The 20,557-nt window shown below is 48.6% G+C and overlaps 1 protein-coding gene across 3 annotated transcripts in view; it reads left to right on the top strand.

The window, feature by feature from the left end:
* The window catches only part of ZRSR2 (zinc finger CCCH-type, RNA binding motif and serine/arginine rich 2), a 77,791-nt gene that overhangs the window by 10,139 nt on the left and 47,095 nt on the right, over positions 1-20,557 (top strand). Inside the window, exons 4-7 of one of the 3 annotated variants that reach the window (XM_068270780.1) lie at positions 5,554-5,659; positions 9,252-9,329; positions 16,423-16,461; positions 18,957-19,069. In XM_068270780.1, coding sequence (XP_068126881.1) covers positions 5,554-5,659; positions 9,252-9,329; positions 16,423-16,461; positions 18,957-19,069 — 336 coding nt within the window. Of the gene's footprint in view, positions 1-5,553; positions 5,660-9,251; positions 9,362-12,026; positions 12,148-16,370; positions 16,462-18,956; positions 19,070-20,557 lie in introns of those variants that run through there. The other 2 variants (XM_068270783.1, XM_068270782.1) reach the window with 2 other exon arrangements.

The raw sequence follows: 20,557 nt of genomic DNA, 5'->3' as shown, positions 1-20,557 counted from the left end.
TATATGCAAATTAACCATTGTTCTAAGGATACAATGGTTAATTTGCATATATTCAGCAGTGATGCACTGGGAGGCATCTCAAGCTCACTCCAACCTGAATTATCGCAAATTCTTTCTGTTTTAAGAAAGCAAACTTTTGTTTTACCTGGAAATGGAAAAATACAATGTATTTATTCATAAAAGCGCAAACTCAATCGCCGAATAAAGCAATTTGTGAGCATTTTGCGTTTTTCTTATACCTTCCATTGTAGCAAAATCGTTCCAAAATGGTACAGGCAGCGCTTTGTTGAGCGGAAAGCGGACGAAATGCACTAATATGAACTATCGCATAAGGATTTATTGCACTAGCGATTTCAGGGCTTTTTAAAAAATCACCGGCGCTCAAAAAGACCCCGAAACGCCCTAGGTGTGAACAAGCCCTCAAAGAAGAACAATTACAGTGGGTTGCAAAAGTATTCAGCCCCCTTGAAGTCTTCCACATTTTGTCACATTACTGCCACAAACATGCATCAATTTTATTGGAATTCCATGTGAAAGACCAATACAAAGTGGTGTACATGTGAGAAGTGGAACGAAAATCATACATCATTCTAAACATTTTTTACAAATAAATAACTGCAAAGTGGGGTGTGCGTAATTATTCAGCCCCCTGAGTCAATACTTTGTAGAACCACCTTCTTCTGCAATTACAGCTTCCAGTCTTTTAGGGTATGTCTCTACCAGCTTTGCACATCTAGAGACTGAAATCCTTGCCCATTCTTCTTTGCAAAACAGCTCCAGCTCAGTCAGATTAGATGGACAGCATTTGTGAACAGCAGTTTTCAGATCTTGCCACAGATTCTCGATTGGATTTAGATCTGGACTTTGACTGGGCCATTCTAACACATAGATATGTTTTGTTTTAAACCATTCCATTGTTGCCCTGGCTTTATGTTTAGGGTCGTTGTCCTGCTGGAAGGTGAACCTCCGCCCCAGTCTCAAGTCTTTTGCAGTCTCCAAGAGGTTTTCTTCCAAGTTTGCCCTGTATTTGGCTCCATCCATCTTCCCATCAACTCTGACCAGCTTCCCTGTCCCTGCTGAAGAGATGCATCCCCCGAGCATGATGCTGCAAACACCATATTTGACAGTGGGGATGGTGTGTTCAGAGTGATGTGCAGTGTTAGTTTTCCGCCACACATAGCGTTTTGCATTTTGGACAAAAAGTTCCATTTTGGTCTCATCTGACCAGAGCACCTTCTTCCACATGTTTGCTGAGTCCCCCACATGGCTTGTGGCAAACTGCAAATGGGACTTCTTATGCTTTCTGTTAACAATGCCTTTCTTCTTGCCACTCTTCCATAAAGGCCAACTTTGTGCAGGGCACGACTAATAGTTGTCCTATGGACAGATTCCCCCACCTGAGCTGTAGATCTCTGTAGCTCGTCCAGAGTCACCATGGGCCTCTTGACTGCATTTCTGATCAGCGCTCTCCTTGTTTGGCCTGTGAGTTTAGGTGGACAGTCTTGTCTTGGTAGGTTTACAGTTGTGCCATACTCCTTCAATTTCTGAATGATCGCTTGAACAGTGCTCCGTGGGATGTTCAAGGCTTTGGAAATCTTTTTGTAGCCTAAGTTTGCTTTAAATTTCTCAATAACTTTATCCCTGACCTGTCTTGTTTGTTCTTTGGACTTCATGGTGTTGTTGCTCCCAAGATTCTCTTAGACAACCTCTGAGGTCGTCACAGAGCAGCTGTATTTGTCCTGACATTAGATCACACACAGGTGCACTCTATTTAGTCATTAGCACTCACCAGGCAATGTGTATGGGCAATTGACTGCACTCAGATCATAGGGGGCTGAATAATTACGCACACCCCACTTTGCAGTTATTTATTTGTAAAAAATGTTTGGAATCATGTATGATTTTCGTTCCTCTTCTCACATGTACACCACTTTGTATTGGTCTTTCACGTGGAAATCCAATAAAATTGATTTAGGTTTGTGGCAGTAATATGACAAAATGTGGAAAACTTCAAGGGGGTCGAATACTTTTGCAAGCCACTGTATTTGTTACAGCTGATACAAATCCTGCAATAAATCTGCAGTCTCTACTTCCTGCTTTCATGGAAATAAAGAGTTAACATCCTGTGCTTACCAATTGGCTCTCTGCTGTGACAGTCAGTTGACACAGCTGAGAGATCAAATTACAGTGGTGATTAGCTACAGAGGAGGGGGAATTAGACAGGCTAAACTCTCTAAATACATACGGGGTGCATTTCTGTATATTTTTCTTCTGTACTGTGCAAGAGTTCAGGTCCAGTTTAAGACCTATATGACACATAATGCACTGTTACGATGTTTTGGATGACGAACCTTCTTTTACAATACGTGTCAAATGTGTGATGACAGTACAACATTTCAAGCCTTTTATACTCTCCAACATGGAAATCTAGCCAACCACCTGTGGTGACTAATCCCCTCCATTTCTGCTATGCGTTCCTGATGGGAGACTGTATCTCTATCCAGAAACACATTTGAGAAAGACACACAGCTCACTAAATCTCCTGCCATTGGAGGGTGATGAACACAAAGCAAGCCACCAGCTTTAACTCTGCAAACCAATCAGCCTCCAGCACCTAGATGACATCAGCCACGTCATGCTGTGCTGTGCAGCCGACCTGATGGGGAACTTAGAGACTCGGGGGAGGCAGCGTCACCGCTACCTCCCCTCTCCTCGTGGCCTATCAGGGAGACTACATTCCCGACCACTCCCCTCTAGTCCTGAACACAGGTTGTTAAAGTGTACCTGAGATGGCGAGGGAGAGAAAATTTATACTTACCTGGGGCTCCCTCCAGCCCCCTCCAGGATGATCACTCTTTTGTTGTCCTCCGCCGCCGCCTCCTGTATCTTCCGCAATCGTCCCTGGTAAGTTGACCAGTTGGCGCAGTCTGGCCGCTCGCGGTCCCCTGTCGCGCTCTTGTAGCCTGGAGCATTCTGCGCCTGGGCAGAACACTGCCAGCGAAGGTAGCCCAATGGGGGCCACATGCGCAGCCAGGCAGCGCATGTGCAGTATGCCCCAGACCAGCAGACTTACCAGAGCGGATTATGGAAGACCCAGTGAGCAATCAGCCTGCAGGGGCTGGAGGAAGTCCCAGGTATATATAAATTTTCTCTCCCTCGCCATCTCGGGTTTACTTCAGCCCTATGTCTGCTTCCATGATAGCAGGAAGTGGACACAATGCAGATTTATTGAAGGGTTTGTATCAGCTGTAACAAATGTTTTTTCTTTAGAGAGAGCCTGAGGTGGGCTCAAAAAATGAAAAAGAAAATTGAGTTCCTGATCCGTGGTGCTGAGCGGATCAGGTAGCCGCAAAAAACGCTACTCCCGTGGGCCGCAATGGCCTGCTTTTACTTTCGTGACCTCTGGGTCGCGACGCTGCACTTGAGAGACTGTGTGTCTCTCATAGCGTGCAGGAAGGCAGGGGAGCGGCAGGGGGCACGGCAAGGGAGAGAGAGCTCCCCAACAGCAGCTCAGGAAACCCTGTAGGAACGCCCCTGGTGGGCATTTTGAACAGGGAAGCCCTCTCCCTGTGTTCACCTCCAAGTTAGTGACACATCTTGTCACTAAACTCGGGGGGCTATAGCGTGTGGGGGGGGGGGGAGCAGAGAGCGGCAGTTGGGGGACACAGAGCTATGACTTTAGGCAGAGAACATGCCTCTGTGTCCCATCTGCCCCTATAAGATCCACCTTGGGTTCTCTTTAAAGGACTTCCGAGGCCAGACATGCAAAAATAGATCATTACCTGAGTGCTTTTTAAATCCATTAGGAAGCCATCGGCGCCCTCCGTTCCTTACCGCCGCAGTTATTCACTTAGAACTGGCCCCAGGTTGGGTCCCGACCCCACTGCACGGGTCATTTCATTATTCCCCTCCAAAGATGGCCGTCGAGCTGAGCCGCGGCTGGCAGTACGCATTGATGCGAGTGCGGCTGTGCAGCTCTCAGCCCTCCTCCTGCCGTGTACTCGCTCCCCGCGTCCTCCTAGAGGGCTGAGAGCTGCACAGCCGCACTCGCGTCAATGCGTACTGCGTAGCCGCGGCCCAGCTCAATGCGTACTGCGCAGCCGCGGCTCAGCTCAATGCGTACTGCGCAGCCGCGGCTCAGCTCAATGTGTACTGCGCAGCCTCAGCTCAATGCGTAGTGCGCAGCCGCGGCTCAGCTCAATGCGTAGTGCGCAGCCGCGGCTCAGCTCAATGCGTAGTGCGCAGCCGCGGCTCAGCTCAATGCGTAGTGCGCAGCCGCGGCTCAGCTCAATGCGTAGTGCGCAGCCGCGGCTCAGCTCAATGCGTAGTGCGCAGCCGCGGCTCAGCTCAATGCGTAGTGCGCAGCCGCGGCTCAGCTCAATGCGTAGTGCGCAGCCGCGGCTCAGCTCAATGCGTAGTGCGCAGCCGCGGCTCAGCTCAATGCGTAGTGCGCAGCCGCGGCTCAGCTCAATGCGTAGTGCGCAGCCGCGGCTCAGCTCAATGCGTAGTGCGCAGCCGCGGCTCAGCTCAATGCGTAGTGCGCAGCCGCGGCTCAGCTCAATGCGTAGTGCGCAGCCGCGGCTCAGCTCAATGCGTAGTGCGCAGCCGCGACTCAGCTCAATGCGTACTGAGCAGCCGCGGCTCAGCTCAATGCGTACTGCGCAGCCGCGGCTCAGCTCAATGCGTACTGCGCAGCCTCAGCTCAATGCGTACTGCGCAGCCTCAGCTCAATGCGTACTGCGCAGCCTCAGCTCAATGCGTAGTGCGCAGCCTCAGCTCAATGCGTAGTGCGCAGCCGCGGCTCAGCTCAATGCGTAGTGCGCAGCCGCGGCTCAGCTCAATGCGTAGTGCGCAGCCGCGGCTCAGCTCAATGCGTAGTGCGCAGCCGCGGCTCAGCTCAATGCGTAGTGCGCAGCCGCGGCTCAGCTCAATGCGTAGTGCGCAGCCGCGGCTCAGCTCAATGCGTAGTGCGCAGCCGCGGCTCAGCTCAATGCGTAGTGCGCAGCCGCGGCTCAGCTCAATGCGTAGTGCGCAGCCGCGGCTCAGCTCAATGCGTAGTGCGCAGCCGCGGCTCAGCTCAATGCGTAGTGCGCAGCCGCGGCTCAGCTCAATGCGTAGTGCGCAGCCGCGGCTCAGCTCAATGCGTAGTGCGCAGCCGCGGCTCAGCTCAATGCGTAGTGCGCAGCCGCGGCTCAGCTCAATGCGTAGTGCGCAGCCGCGGCTCAGCTCAATGCGTACTGTGCAGCCGCGGCTCAGCTTGGCGGCCATCTTTGGGTGGGGAATAATAAACCAACCCGTGCGGTGGGGTCGGGCCAGTTCTAAGTGAATAATTGCAGCGGTAAGGAACGGAGAGCGCCGATAGCTTCCTCCATGGATTTAAAAAGCACTCAGGTAATGATCTATTTTTGCATGTCTGGCCTCGGAAGTCCTTTCATTATTATGCTGTTGTTTATGTTTTAGAGCAGAGGGGAAGTTATGGGTGACATAATCCAGCATTGTTATCTTGGCTGATGGGTGAGACAGAGTGTATGACTTGTCACATTGTCCACACAGGCAGAGGCAGCACGAGGAGTGGCTCCTCAGAGAGCAGAGAGCTCAGGAAGAATTCAGGCTTAAACAAGCAAAGCTGGAAGCGGCCCGCCGGCAGGAAGAAGAGGAGGTACATCTATACAAACCCCATAGATTTTATGTTAGAGATGAATAGAGAGATACTAATCCATCCGGCTTGTATGCCAATATTGTATAGCTTGGCATTGGGCCGATCGGAATCACCAGGAAGTGCATTTAACTGGCCCAGTTTGAAGAGGCATACGATTTGCATCAATTCTTCATGCAAGCCAGAATTATTAGACAAGATAGATAACATTTATATCGTGCTCCAGAGCTGCAGCTACTAGGATGGAGGACTAGGATGCACTCTATAGACAGGAGCAATGTTGGGGGGAGGGGGGGGGGGGGGTGTCTCGCCCAAGGACTCCTTACTGAATAGGTGCTGGCTTACTGAGCAGGAAGTGCCGAGATGTGAACCTTGGAGGCAGAGCCCTTAACACTACACAGTAGGCCTGAACGATAAATCGTTTTTGAATCGAAATCACGATCACGGAAAAGACGATTCCGTGATCGCCATAGCGATTTTTATCCCCCTCTTCTGTCAGCCCAGAATTCCCCGCTACCGCTCGGTGCAGCAGCGGTTTGGGGTGGCTCAGCGCCAGTACTTTCAGTCGCCGTGACGGAAGCTGCTCAGTGTCTCCAACTTCCGCCTACTAGTGTGCAGCCAATCAGCAGAACGGATGGCAAACTCCGCCCACGGGCTCTCACACTAGCTGCGGGTGTCTCCTACTAGTACCTCAACATCACTGGTCCCCAGCCCCCGGCCCATTATCGGGCTGTGGCTACATCCCCTGCCTCTTCACTGCAGTGTGCAGCCGCAGCTATAATGTAATTTAAACTCTGGCTGGAAAGCCTCCAGTCCCGCCCCCTCCATCACAGCTCCTGCATCAGCCGCGTCATGTGCACGTCCCGCCCCATCCTCTCTTTTCAGCTTGTCAATCATGGACAGCCCACCCCCTCCATTGCTGCTCATTCCATCGGCTGCAGCTTGCCAATTATGCACGGCCCGCCCCCTCCATCCTCAGTTTGTCGCTAGTGTGCATGGCCATGTATGTGGCCATGCAATTTAGAATTGTACAGTCCTGCACCCTCCCTCAAAATAGCCAATCACGGGCAGCGGGACTTTTTAGGAACCATGGGGGGAATGTAATCACAAGAAGTCCACAGATTACAGCAAGCAGGTAAACCTCTCATTACTTTGTGCAATATTTTGGTTGTTTATTCCTCCTGATTGTACTTGCAACCATTGCTGAGGGAGATTTAAGGTGGCCATACATCTGCAGATTTGGCAGCCAATCGACCCATCTAATTTGATAATTATTATTGAATTGGATGACAATCTGCGCTGTCAAAGACATGCTTGATCAACAATGCAACTCGCCCTCCCTTTTCCTAGTAATGTACATTGTGAATTTAGTGCTAAATCTTGATTTAAAGAAAATCGTGAATCAAATCGAAATCGCAATTTCTGACAGAAATCGTGCGATTCAATCTTTTCCTAAAATCGTTCAGGCCTACTACACAGCCAGACACATTAACATCTTATTGACCATCTGTAGTTTGGCGGTGTGGGAGGATGCTTAACCTACCTGGCGGTATCCCTGAGTCAAGCTCGGGGTGGAAAAAAGCAGCCAGGAGCGGTAAACCCGAGCCTGACTTGTGGTAGCCGCTGGCAGCCTTATGCGCAGTGGGCGTTTTTACTCACCTCTCCCTGGGATCCAGAAGCCGGCAGCCATTCTCCTTCCTGTCTTCAGAGGCTCTGCATCCCTCTGGTGAGATGACTCTGTCGTTATGATGACAGACGGCAATCTCACTACGGGGTTACAGCGCCACCCGGAGGACGGAGGCAGAATTGGAGGTGAGTAAATGCTGGGCTGCCACAGACCTCTCCTCAGTGTGATTTAGCACCCCCCCAGAATTTATCATCTTCAAGCATGCTAAAAATTTGCACCGTTTCTAGACCCTACAATCTGGAGATAATCAAACTGCCAGGGGGGTTAACAGACCCCCCTCGCCTCCATTTATCCTGGTCTAGTCACCTTCCAGGGCCTACAGATAAGGGTTGCTTCATCCCTGTACAGCCACATCCAGGTTTATAAAGAAGTAGAGGAGATGGAGGAGGCAGTGCTTAGGTCCTGGATGTAGGTACTGCTGGCGCCTGTACCCACACTAGATAAAACTGCTGAGGCGGCCAATAACTACCACCTTTGCCGAGAATCCAGTGTATATACAGTGACTCCTGAGGGCCACCCGGCCATTCATCAGCCTGACAGATCACTTTGGCCGAGCACCGGCTGAGAGCTTTGTTTCCCGACTTGCCAGACTACTGTGTGACGCTGCTTGCACGCCGCTCGGTCGGCCCTCTGCTTCCCCCATATAGCAACAGGACACATTGCTAGCCTGTAGGCTAGCGAAGTGCCTTTTAATTGTCAGCCAGGCACCATAAATTTTAATAATCAGTTAAGTTTTAACCCCCTACTTAACCTCCCTGGCGTTCTATTTCCCCAGGATTTCCGTGCAAGAAGTGGTTCAATTAATTTCCAATCATTTTAAACTTTTTTTTTTTTGCAATCATTTTTTTTTATTTGGTCGGGATCCCCCTTCTGGGGGGGGGGGGGGGGGGGGGGTCCCTGTTCTTTTCAGGCTGTTGGTGGCCTTTGGGGACCCCCCCTGCTGTCTCCAGCGGCGGCGGCGCAGAATCCCTTCTTCCTCCATCCCCGAAGTCTCATGCTCTGTGTAATTACCGCTACGAGGCTTGGTGACGTCACTGAGCCTCGTAGCAGTAACGTCACAGGCCGGGACTTCGGCGTTAGAGAAAGAAGGGATTCTGCTGGCGCCGCTGGAGACAGCCTGGTGAGTAGAACAGGACTCACACCGAGGGAAGGGGTTCAGGGGGAAGGGGGGGCTTGCATGGGGGATGGGAGGGGGGAGGGAAAGGCCACCCACAGCCCGCAAAGGACGGGGACACCCCTCCGCCCAGAAGGGGGGTCCCCGCCGGCCACTACCAGCCAGCATAGAACGGGACACCCCCCCCCCTTGCTGCACAGAGGGGATCCCCGCTGGCCACTACCAGCCCGCATAGGGAATCCCCCTGCACAGAGTGGACACCCGTCCGCACACATAGGGGGAATCCTTGCACGCAGCACATTCTCTGCCCCGCCAGCTGCACAGGGATTCCCCAGGGTGGCTGGATGCTTGTTCTGTATGCTGGGGGTAGCACAGATCGCTACCCGCAGCGTGCAGTCAGGCATCCAGCCATCCTGGGGAATCCCTCTGATGAGGGAAAATTGCAGCGGGCGGTGCAGAGAAACAGGAAATCTCCCTGGCGGGATTGACGAGCTCAGCTCGTCCAAAACACTTTCAGCAAGTTTTTGCTGGACGAGCTGAGCTCGTCCAGAACGCTAGGGAGGTTACCTATAAACCCCCTGTTAACCCTCTTGTAATGTGTATACCTGTTTATACAGCTTCAATGCCCTACACCTGTAGCGATCGGATGCGATCGATATGGCGAATGCTCTACAGATGCATCTCTCTGCCGTTGCCTAGCGATGCATCTGTACAACACTATGGCCCCCAAACTGTGATACGTGATATAGTGTGAGTGATTTTTGTGTTTGTTTTTCCCCTTGTGTTTCCAATAGAGACGGATGATACAGGAATGGCGAGAACAAGAGATGAAGGCGGAACATCCAGAACTAGAGAAGAAGAGAGAAAGAGAGGTGATGCCTGCGCTGGGAGGATAGAGACACTCATATCCTGCTGCAGCTCTAGTCGCATGCTTCATGTGTCACACACGGAGGCACAGGGCCTACATGTATGATGGTGTTTGAGGGCTGGAACTCACTAGAGCGTTTTTTTGAGCGTTTAGGGAGCGCTTTCAGTCGCTAGCGATTTCCCTAAACGCTCTGCCAATGTAAATGGATGGGACAGATTCCACTGACTAGATTGCAATTAGGGAAATCGCAATAGCAGGACATGCAGCATTTTGGATGTGTTTCTATTGTAATGAATGGTATAGGAGCAGGAAAATCGCTCCCAAAATCACTTGCAAATCGCTAGCAATTGCGATAAAGCTTTGCGCTTTCTAGTGGGTTCCAGGCCTGATGGGAGAGTTCTCCCATAGTTTGTATGCGCTCAGATTCTTCTCTTGCGTGTCATTAAACAGTTTGGTTGGTAAGGTCAAACATTCTTCACTCGGTTTAATAAAGCCCACCGTAATTCCACCACGGGTTTCTCTAACCTGTGGCTTTGCAGTGGATAGGGAACTAGAACTACCAATCCCAGCATTTCCTCCTAGACATGTCCTGACTGTGTGGTCCAGGGTGGTTATGCATGCTGGAATCGCAAGTAACAAAAGTCTCTTCTAGGATATATACAACTACTGAAGGTCAATGAGAGGCAAATAATGAAAAAGCCAGGGAGGACACACAGCAGGGACAGAGTTAGGCCTCTTTCAGATGGGCGGCTGAACTGCTTGCTTATCGAGCAGGTCAGTGTTCCATCTGCCGCCTTCGATTGCCATTCAGGTGCAATTAAAATGCAGCCGAATGGCAGTGGTTGTATAACCATGCTTGACAGCAGTTGATATTCTGTGGTATTACCTGGTGGCAGGGAACCGCAGCATGTGACGTCTAAACACTGCTGATGCGGGAGGAGGGGGGCGCTTTTCTACCGCCAGTACTGAGCACTATCAAGCTCCCGGACGGTACAAGAAAGCAGATGACAGTCGGTGCATCCACCGCCTTCAACATTTCTTCAGTAGACAGTGTTTATATATGTAATGTAAAGTAGACATGTGCTGGTCTTGGCAATCCAGCATAAAAAGGCCTATGGTCAGGGCCACCCTTTTTGGTTCCTGACTACCTCATCCGTAAGTTTTACATTTGGGGTGACTTGCAGCAAAGCAGAAATTTAATTTAATTTCACTGATCAGGCTGGAAGAGGGGTGAGGGTGCAGCAATGCAAATGTGGGTAAAATGAAGCCTCCCCAGACTTCTTCAGGATAGTTGGGGGGGGGGGGGGGGGATAATTTTGTCTTTAAACAATTTTGAAGTTTGTTTGGCTAAAATCTAAATCTAGGATATAAAGGTGTAGAGATGCTAATAATTTGGAGGTGATGCAAATCTGTCTTAAAGTGGACCTAAACTCAGAACATAATAACCTTTAAAGAAAAACATTTCTTTGTTACAATTTATAGAGATCCTGCAGTGTTTACTTCCTAGATATTCCTGGGAGCAGAGAAAGGGTTAACCTCCAGTGTTTACATATTAGCACAGAACTTAGGTACAGCTGACGGCCCTGATCTCTCTAAACATGCACACAGTGAATTTCTCAGCAACTGTATGTGTTTTCCTTGTCTGCTGTGCTAGAATTTAGGTCCGGTTTAAAACCAATCAAATTCATCAGTTGATAATTGTGCTTGGTCCAATTCCAAGCTTAAAGCGCACCTGAGATGGACATTGTGGGTGTACTTTATACTTACCTGTGGCTTCCTCCAGCCCCATTAGGTGCGTGTGGCCCCTCGTCATCCTCTCTGGCCAATCTGTTCTCTAGTAAATCCCCCCCCCCCGTAATCCGGCCAATTGCAGCCAGTCTTGTGCTTCTGAGCATGCCTGACCATCCCCCCCCCCCTCCCATCCCCGGGAGCATTTTGCGCCTGCGCAGTACTACTCCAGTCTGTGGGATCAAGACAGGGGTGTATGCACGCAGCTAAGCTGCACATGCGCAGAAGAGCGCGGCCAGCCAGATTACCGGGGGAATTTACTAGAGAATGAAGCAGCCAGAGAGGTCGGCGAGGGACCACATGCACCTAAAGCAGCTGGAGAAAGCCACAGGTAAGTATAAATACACCCACAACGCCCATCTCAGGTACACTTGAAAGAGAACCCGAGGTGGGATTTTATTATGCTAGTGGGGCACAGAGGCTGGTTGTGCACACTAACACCAGCCTCTGTAGCCCCATGGTGGGCCTCCAGGACCCCCCTGCGCACCGCTTTACCCCCCGCAGTGCTGGCGACACACAACGTGTCGCCAGCACAATGTTTACCTAAGCGCTGTCTGTTAGCGCCGCTCCCCCGCCTCCTCCGTATCGGCGCTACCCGCCTGCGTTACTTCCCTCCAAACATCCGGAGGGAAGGGACACGGCGGGTAGCGCCGATACGGAGGAGGCGGGGGAGCGGCGCTGACAGGCAGAGGTAAACATTGTGCTGGCGACACGCTGCGTGTCGCCAGCACTGCGGGGGGTAAAGCGGTGCGCAGGGGGGGTCCTGGAGGCACACCATGGGGCAACTGAGGCTGGTGTTAGTGTGCACAACCAGCCTCTGTGCCCCACTAGCATAATAAAATCCCACCTCGGGCTCTCTTTAAAACATGAAATTTGCTCCGGGCCAAAATGATCATCATTTCATTGACTGCCTCTAGTTAACAGTGATGTCTTTTTATAAATGTTATTGTAGAGCTACTTGTAAAGCATTCCTTAACTCTGTCTTCACGTGTTGAGCTACCAGCTAAGCCTATCCATCTTCACAGCCACAAGATGTATCTTTTTCATGGAAGTTTCTGATTTAGTGCATGTGTGAGGAAAGCAGGGGTAAAAGTTATACTTCCCTCAACAATGTGTAGGGTCTCCTGACACCTCTGGCTCCTTGCTGTGTCCTGCTTCTTGGCTGTCTTGCCGCTGTAGCCCCTGTTTGTAGTTCCGACTAGTCATGCTTTTCTGAGTAGCTAATGAGTGTGTAGCTACTGTATATACTCGAATATAAGTCTAGAGATTTAGGTCTGCTTCACTTCATAAGAGTATAGGGGGTCGACTTATACGCGAGTCACAGGCAACACTGAGCACACTGAGTAATGCGTGTACTAATAGTGACATTCCCATTTGCAGTAATGTACCCAGTGGTAAGTTATACTTTGAGGAAAGGAAATGGCAAGAAAACACAGGTGTGAAAGTCCTGGCCACAACAATTAACAAGGAAAGTGGCAGGGGGGTATACTGGGCTACATAAAAGGGCGTGAATAATTGCAGCACTTTGGGGCCTGGAGGAGGTATTGGCTGCACTTAAGGGACAGGAGGGGTTAATGGCTGCATTACTTTATGCAGTGCAGTCATTATCTCCTCCTGAACCCCAAGTGCAATCATCAACTTTGCTGGGTAGACTTATACTTGAGTCAATAAAAATTCCGGCTTAAGAGGGTTGAATATTGGACTCGACTTATGTACAAGGCCGACTTGTATTTGAGTATATACTGTACTTTTATTCGAAATGTAAATTAAACTGCTGTGACCTCGGGAGACGGGGGGGGGGGGGGGTTAACTTACCCATGCGTCTGTTGAATCCTATGCGTTTCATTTGTGTCACATGTCACGCTCTATGATGCTTCCACCTTCAAGCCGGAAGGAGGAAGCGCGGGAATGACGTGGAACGCGGCATGTGACACGAATGGAACGCATAGGATCCAACGGACACATGGGTTAGTTAACCCCCCCCATCTCCCGCAGTTACAGCTGTATCATTTGCATTTTGAATCCAAGTAGCTACATAGGCTACGCGGCAGAGCACCGCTAGCTCCGTCTGGGACCAATCATAGCCTGGCGCATGTGCTGTCCTCTCCCCGCACCGCCGTGTTGTGCCCCTGTGCAGTTTTGTGCAGCATCCATTGCCAAGAGCAGCCTGGGCACGCATAGTTTGAAAATGATCGGAGCTGCGCATGCCCAGGACACTTCTGGCAGCAGCTGCTACACGCAGCCACGCAAGAGCGTGTAAAGAGAGGGCGCGCGGGCGGACTGTGCATGCACCTCGGAAATTCCAAACGGGTAGCGGCAAGGCGGAGCCTGGAGGTGTCATGAGAAGCCTATGCATTGTCAAGGCAAGTATATCTGTTAACCCTTTATTCCTCCTTCCTTTTTACTTTCATTTGCTCATTAGGATGTGTATAAATTATGTATTTTCACGCTTTTTGATTGATTGTGATCGATCAAAAAATCCTGCAAAATGCTGCATGTAGCGGGTTTGCGTTTCGTGCTAATTGCAAATCACCAGCGATTCAAAGGTGCTAGCAATCGCCAGCGATTAGCGCTAAGACCCCGCTAATCCCCCAAATGTGAATGGGCCCTTACAGTTTTTTTTTCTCCAATTCTGTGCTTTTTCGGTCGGCGCAGAGCTTTGGCGCAGCTGCTGACACTTTCCAGTTCAGAGCATCTGCATAGGGGTTAGCTTACTTTATCCTGATTAGTTTTAGTGAAGGGTTATTTATAGTGTAGGGATAGAAAGCGTTAGGGCCTAGTTGCTTTATTGATTAGAGGAGTATTGCAATTGATTATTTTTCCCTTCCTCCTAATATGCTTTGAAAGACTGATGAAAACCGTATTGGAAACGCTGTGTGTTGCGGAGTTATTTTAAATGGACTTTCAGAATGAGGTTAATGTATGCCTCCTTTTGTGTTGATGATAAACTGCTTGGCCCAGCTCAAAGCTGCAATGCAAATACACTTCTGTCGGTAGTTTTCTCTTGACTCATTTTAATAGGTCAGCTGGTTAGGTAGATTAAAATGTTTTTAGAAGTTAAAAATGACAAAATCTGCTTCGATTAAATGCTTGATCCAATTAAGTTCTAATTTAAAGGGAACCAGAGACGAACGAGGATGAAAAATGGAAAAAAGATTTTATACGTACCTGGAGCTTCCTCCAGTCCCATCTGCATGGATCGCTCTCACTCCGCCTCTATCGCCAGTACCAGGTCCCGTCATTTCCGCCGGACGTGGCCAGTTGTATGCATGTGCAGAGACTCCTCCCTCTCGCCGGCACCTGCTTTACGCATGCGCCTGCGCAGTACGGAGGGAGCGCACTGCGCTTGCGTCAACTGGCCCTGACTGGCCGAAATGACGGGACCCGGTACTGGCAGATAGAGGCAGCGGAGAAAGGCGGCATGGGAGGGATCAAGGCTGATGGGGCTGGAGGAAGCTCCAGGTATGTATAAATCTATTGTTTTATTCGTCTCTGGTTCTCTTTAAAGTGAGCATTAGGCATTGCTTCTTGGGCTGTATTCGAACTGGATCCAGTTCATAAGATTTATAAAGTTAGTGGTAAGAATAGTTTAAAGAATTAATGTTAGAGTAAAGGTGGCCAAACATCAAGCGGTTGTTTTTCCGGGCCAATAGACCTTCCAATTCGATTATCTTATTGAATTCGAAGGAAAATCGGTGCTGCAATATGTCCGCTTGATCAATGTTCATATCGATTTTGGGAGGATTGGACATTGATGTGCAGTGTATGGTTGGAATCTGTTGCTTCAGAAAGGAATAGATTGTTTTGTGGCCATACACTTTATAGTTTTCCATCGAATGTTCCAAATCGATTGATTCCTTTCTGAAAATACCGTAATTGATTCCTACCATACACATCAATCTCCCATAGATTCCAGCAGAGAACCTATTGAAAATCGATCAAACTGCAGAGTTGCACTGCCCGATGCAGTGCTAGGCTATAGGCCATCAATCTGCCAATGTTCTTGCCCCAATCTAAGTTGTTTTAAGTTTTCCATACTGCCTGATTGATACTCTTAATCAGTTTTTAGTCAAAATCAATCTGACGTTTTGGGGAATTGAGTCCCAGCATATGAATCAAATCTGCAAGGAATTGAATGAGAAAATTGATCTGTATGGCCACCTTAACCATTAGACGACTGCTCCACGCAAAGTGGCGTGGACGCGGCGGCAGCCCCAGAACCACCTAACATCGATCAGCGTGCAGTCCTGGGGGCGTGTGTTGCATGAATGATGGCGCTCCACTCCGCCATCAGTCTCTCAGCGGCGATCGCCGCTAAGAGACTATTAGATGCCAAAACTGCCGTCTAACAGTGTACAGCGCTGCAATCTAAGGCAGTGCTGTACTGGGGACAGCCGTGTGGCTGAAGCCTATGACAGCCGACCGCTGTAATTGGCTGGCTGTGGGACGGAGAGAGGGTGTTTTACAAAATAAAAAAATAAATAAATTACAAAATGTATTGAAAGAAATATTTATGAAAAATAAATAAACATACTGGGAGAGATCGCATAAAAGTGGGGGGGGATCACTTGTATGCTGACTTGTGCGGCCCTGCAGCAAGGCCTTAAAGCTGCAGTGGCCTATTTTGAAAAACAATGGCCTGGTCACTAGGGGGGTGTAAGCCCTGGGTCCTCAAGTTGTTAAAGAAAACCAGAGATGGGGAGTTACAAAGTTTTTTGTTTTTTATACTTACCCTGGGCTTCCTCTATCCCCATAAGCACAGATGCGTCCCTCTCCGTCCTCCCGCAGTCCTCCATTTACTGGACATCAGCCCCGGTAACTGGCTCAGTCAGCTCCAGTCTGAGTCAGGCGGGGTCTTCTGCGCATGCGTGGACCTCCTGTGCATGCGTATAAGCCCCCTCCCCCTGCTGATGTCACTGATCCAGTTACTGGGGATGATTACTTCTTAACTGAGGCGTTCAGGAGGACAGTAAAGGACACATCCGTGCTCATGGGGCTGGAGGAAGCCCCGGGTAAGTAAAAAAAACTTTGTAGTGTGCCGTCTCTGGTGCACTTTAAGTTCACCGCTACCTCCTTTCTAACTGGATTTTAGTGTTTCTTAAGTGGCGCCTTTGTTTAGCCACGTTATTTCAACCTGTAAATTGTTAGCCTGTCCTATTACAAGCATGTCGCCGTCATTGGTTTACATTGTTATGACACCAGACTGAGTATTGTTGTGTAAGTTCTATGTGTTGTAGGTTCTTAACCCCTGAAACAGATACTGTGCACCATGGAGGTTCTTACTAGCCCTGTGTTTACACCATTTCTAGGAGGCCGTGCAGAGGATGCTGGATGAAGCAGAGAGTCAGGTAAGGCTCATGTCCTCGTATCATTGATAATTGCTATGGTTACCCTTTATGTGAAAATTACCATCACGTGGCAGAACACAGCGCAATTCAAATGGTTGTACTGCATTCAGGAAGTGGACTACTTCAGATTTTCTATTTGCAGAATCTCTCCTGCTTCTTTCAGCTTATTGGTTCCCTATACAGAATAGGGCAATATGGCTTCAGGGAATTTGGGCGCACCAAGCGCCACCATAGGCCGTAATGTGAATTACTGCTTTAGCGGCCCTCAGACAGTAACTTGGGTGCCGTCAACAGAGTCCAAATTACTTTAAAAACAGAGTAATGCGGCCGCCAGAAATAGCTGGCAGCCGAGTTACATCTTACCCCTCAGTCTACAGTAGCCTGCAGGGGGAATAGTAATTAACACTGCCGGGACTTGTGCAGGAGCAGGATGAGATGTTTTTCGGCCTCACAATGTGCCCAAATTTACTGGCACCATTTTTGCATGTATGCTTCCCTATATACTGCACATAAAAATGTTGATGATGCTGCAGTGATTAGTCTGCACAGTAAGAACACCTGTCAGAAGATACCCATTAAAGTGAATGTATAGTGAAAAGAAAGGGAAGACTCTGGATCATATAGAGTAGTGATGGCAAACCTTTTAAATACTGAGCACCCAAAATGCAACCCAAAAGTCACTGATTTATCACACTGTAATTAACACTGAAGGTGTAGAAAAAAAACTGATGTTTAGAAAAAAACATGTGCATTAAAGGAAGCCCTACATTTAAAATGCAGCAGTTACCCCACATATGAAATGCAGCAAGTGCCCCACATATGTAAAGCAGCAATTACCCCACATTTGAAATGAATGCCAGGCCTGCAGCATCCATACTGTGAAGGGGCGAAGACAAACAATTGGACAATTGGGTCTTAAAGGACAACTGTAGCAAGAGAGTTATGGAGGCTGCCATATTAATTTCCTTTAAAACAATGGCAGTTGCCCGGCTGTCCTTCTGATCCTCTGCCTATAATACTTTTAGCCACAGGCCCTGAACAAGCATGCAGCAGATCAGGTGTTTCTTACAGTATTGCCAGGTCTGACAAGATTAGCTGCATGCTTGTTTCTGGTGTTATTCAGACACTACTGCAGCCAAATAGACCAGCAGGGCTGCCAGGCAACTGATATTGTTTTAAAAGGAAATAAATATGGCAGCCTCCATATCTCTCTCACTTCAGTTGTCCTTTAAGGTAAGTTACTGTTAGGCATTGGTAGAGCGACTGTGAGGGTAAGGTTGCCTGTATTTTACTATCTGAATTAACTATGAGTATTGGTGATGCTACCGATATTCTAATAATGGTGACTCTGAGAACAGCTCAGAAAGAGCTAGGAAATTAGAATTTTTATTGAAGCACATTCAAAACTAACATATGCTGGAGTCAGCCACAGAGCTGAATCAGAGGTGAGAGAGGCTCCAGCCTCGGGGCGCAGTGTAGGAGGGGGCGCACACCTCACTCAGCTATCATTCCCCTATTGTGTTTTAAGCAGAGAGAAATAGGAAAAGTGGATACATGGCAGTGACTGCAACCCAGATAACTAGAGATCAAGGTGTTGGGGCCCTGTGCCGCTTCTTAGTCTAATAGCAATCAGTGTGTGATGGCTGGGGTGGGAGGGATGGAGGGGCGCACTTTGGTGTCTCAGCCTTGGGTGCTGGAGGACCTTGTCCCGCCTCTGGTCAGCCAAATAGCGCTGGGGCAAAGCGAACCACCCAATTTAAAGAAAACAACAACTTTGCCTTATAAACCTAAATCTGGGGAGGCTATATACAACCACCACCAACCAACCGCATTTAAACACCACAGCAAAAAGTCCTTTGTGGTTCCACAGATTATAGAATTTGTGCTCGGCTTGGCACTTTAAAGTGTGCCTGAGCTAGCAGGAAAAAACAATTTGATACTTACCTGGGGATTCCTCCAGCCCCATAAGCACTTGTGAGTCCTTTGCCGCCGTCTCGCAGTCTGCCTTTCAGTCGCAATCAGTCCCATAACTGGCTCAGTCGCGTCAGTCGGCGGTCAGAACAAATGGAGGGGAGGGAAATGGAACAATCTCACCTTCCGCTGCTTGTCATCACAGATGGTCACTCGCGATTTCATACTGGAATTGATCAGGAATCGGCCTGCGGTTTATTGCAGCCAACAGATTTCTCTCTAATCAGAGAGAGCTATCTGTCTATTGGTCGATCGGCTGCCAAAACACCTGAAACAAGCATGCGGCCAGTGCAGTCAGACTTCTGTCAGAAACACCTGATCTGCATGCTTGTTCAAGCTCTATGGCTTGAAGTATCAGAGACAGAGGATCAGCAGGACAGCCAGGCAATGTGCATTGTTTACAAGGGAATAAATATGCCCACCTCCATAATATCCCTCCCACTTCATGATCTAGCGTAGATGGTAGTTACATCTATCTCAATGCACCCTTTAAACTCATGTATTAGTTTGGGTTTCCCCCACAGCTGGAGAATGGTGGTGTGTGGCAAAACCCAGAACCGGTGGACTACGGCACGGAGAAGGACCGAGCCAATTGCCCGTTTTACCTAAAGACTGGAGCCTGCAGATTCGGTGACCGGTAAGCTTTTTTTTCCCCCCTAGTTTTTGTCCTCTAAACCTAGGTGCGTCTTATGGTCAGGAGCGTCTTATAGTCCGAAAAATACGGTACTCTTATGAAATAATGCATTGTATGTGTAGTACAGCTAAGAAATAGAACATTATTAGCACAGATATGAGTCTCATATTGTTTCCAGTTCAGGAAGAGTTAAGAAACTTCAGTTATTATCTATGCAAAAGAGTTTCTCTGGGTTCTCCGACCCGACTCTCCCATCCAACTTGGGTTAGAGGCAGTCCTACTTTCTGGAGCACTTATACATCAAAGAAACAGTGAGAGACCGTTCAGATAAAGTTTTTCTGCAGGGAAGTTTAGAGTCATTATCTCTGCTCTGTTACAGGCCTCGTTCACATTGCGTTCTGATCGTGGTTATGTTTGTGGTAGGCTTTTTTGATGCTTTTTTTTTCCCCCTTTCCTGGCGATTTCTGTGACTTGGGTGGTTTTGGTAAGCGTTTTTGTAAACGTTTTTGCGGAGCGATTTCATTTTTTCACGTCCTGGCGTCAGCCAGGAAGGGAACTCTTTGATCCGTAAAAGAATAAATACAATGTATTGATTCTTAAAAATGCGAACGCAATCGCTGCACAAAGCGATTTTGAGAGCGTTTTGCGGTTTTCCTATACCTTCTATTGAGGCAAATCGCCTAAAAAAAATGGCCCCAGCAGCGCTTCTCTGAGCGAATCGGAAACTAACCACTCAGATGTGAACTCTCATAGGGAATCATGGCACAATCGCTTTCAGGGCGATTTTGAAAAATCGCCAGTGCTTAAAAAACTCCAAAAGCGCCTCCAGTGTGAACGACGAGCCCTCATAATTTAAAACACATTTATTGTGTGGTTTGTAATTGCAAATATGACCGAATGATGCAATGTTATAAATTAGGCTATATAACTGAAAATAAATATGAGACTTGTTTCTTTGCTACTAATGTTATATTCATTATCCGTACTACACATACAATTCATTATACCATAAGGGGTTCTTTTTTATGCTTCAGTGTCACTTTAAGTACGATGTTATGTGACTTTTTTTTTTTAAAGCGGATCCGAGATGAAAAACGAACTATAACAAGTAACTTGTCTATATATCTTATCTAAAGTTTAGATAGTTTACACAGCAAATCTAGCTGCAAACAGCTTCAACAGTTTGATTGTATTTATTCCTGTGATATGAGGGCAGCCATGTTCTGCTTGTCACATTACACACTGGCAAGCTGATCTGCATCTCCAGCCCTCAGCCTGTGACAAATTTACTCCCCTCTCCTCCTCCCTCCTTCCCTCTGCCTCTGAAATCTCTGGCTAGTAACCTCCTCCTCCTCCTGCCCAGACTGAGCTCCCATAAGCCCTTGCTACTAAGGCTAAAAGTGCCAAGGCTCTCTGGAGAAGCTGTGGGCGAGTCTTGTTTAGTTTATATGGAGTATTAACCCCCTTGGCGGTATGCAGTTTCTGAGGCTG

The sequence above is a fragment of the Hyperolius riggenbachi genome, chromosome 2, assembly GCF_040937935.1.
Source record: "Hyperolius riggenbachi isolate aHypRig1 chromosome 2, aHypRig1.pri, whole genome shotgun sequence".
NCBI classification, from domain to species: Eukaryota; Metazoa; Chordata; class Amphibia; order Anura; family Hyperoliidae; genus Hyperolius; species Hyperolius riggenbachi.
Note: the sequence above shows the minus strand (reverse complement) of the source record. Positions and strands in the feature narration are given on the sequence as shown.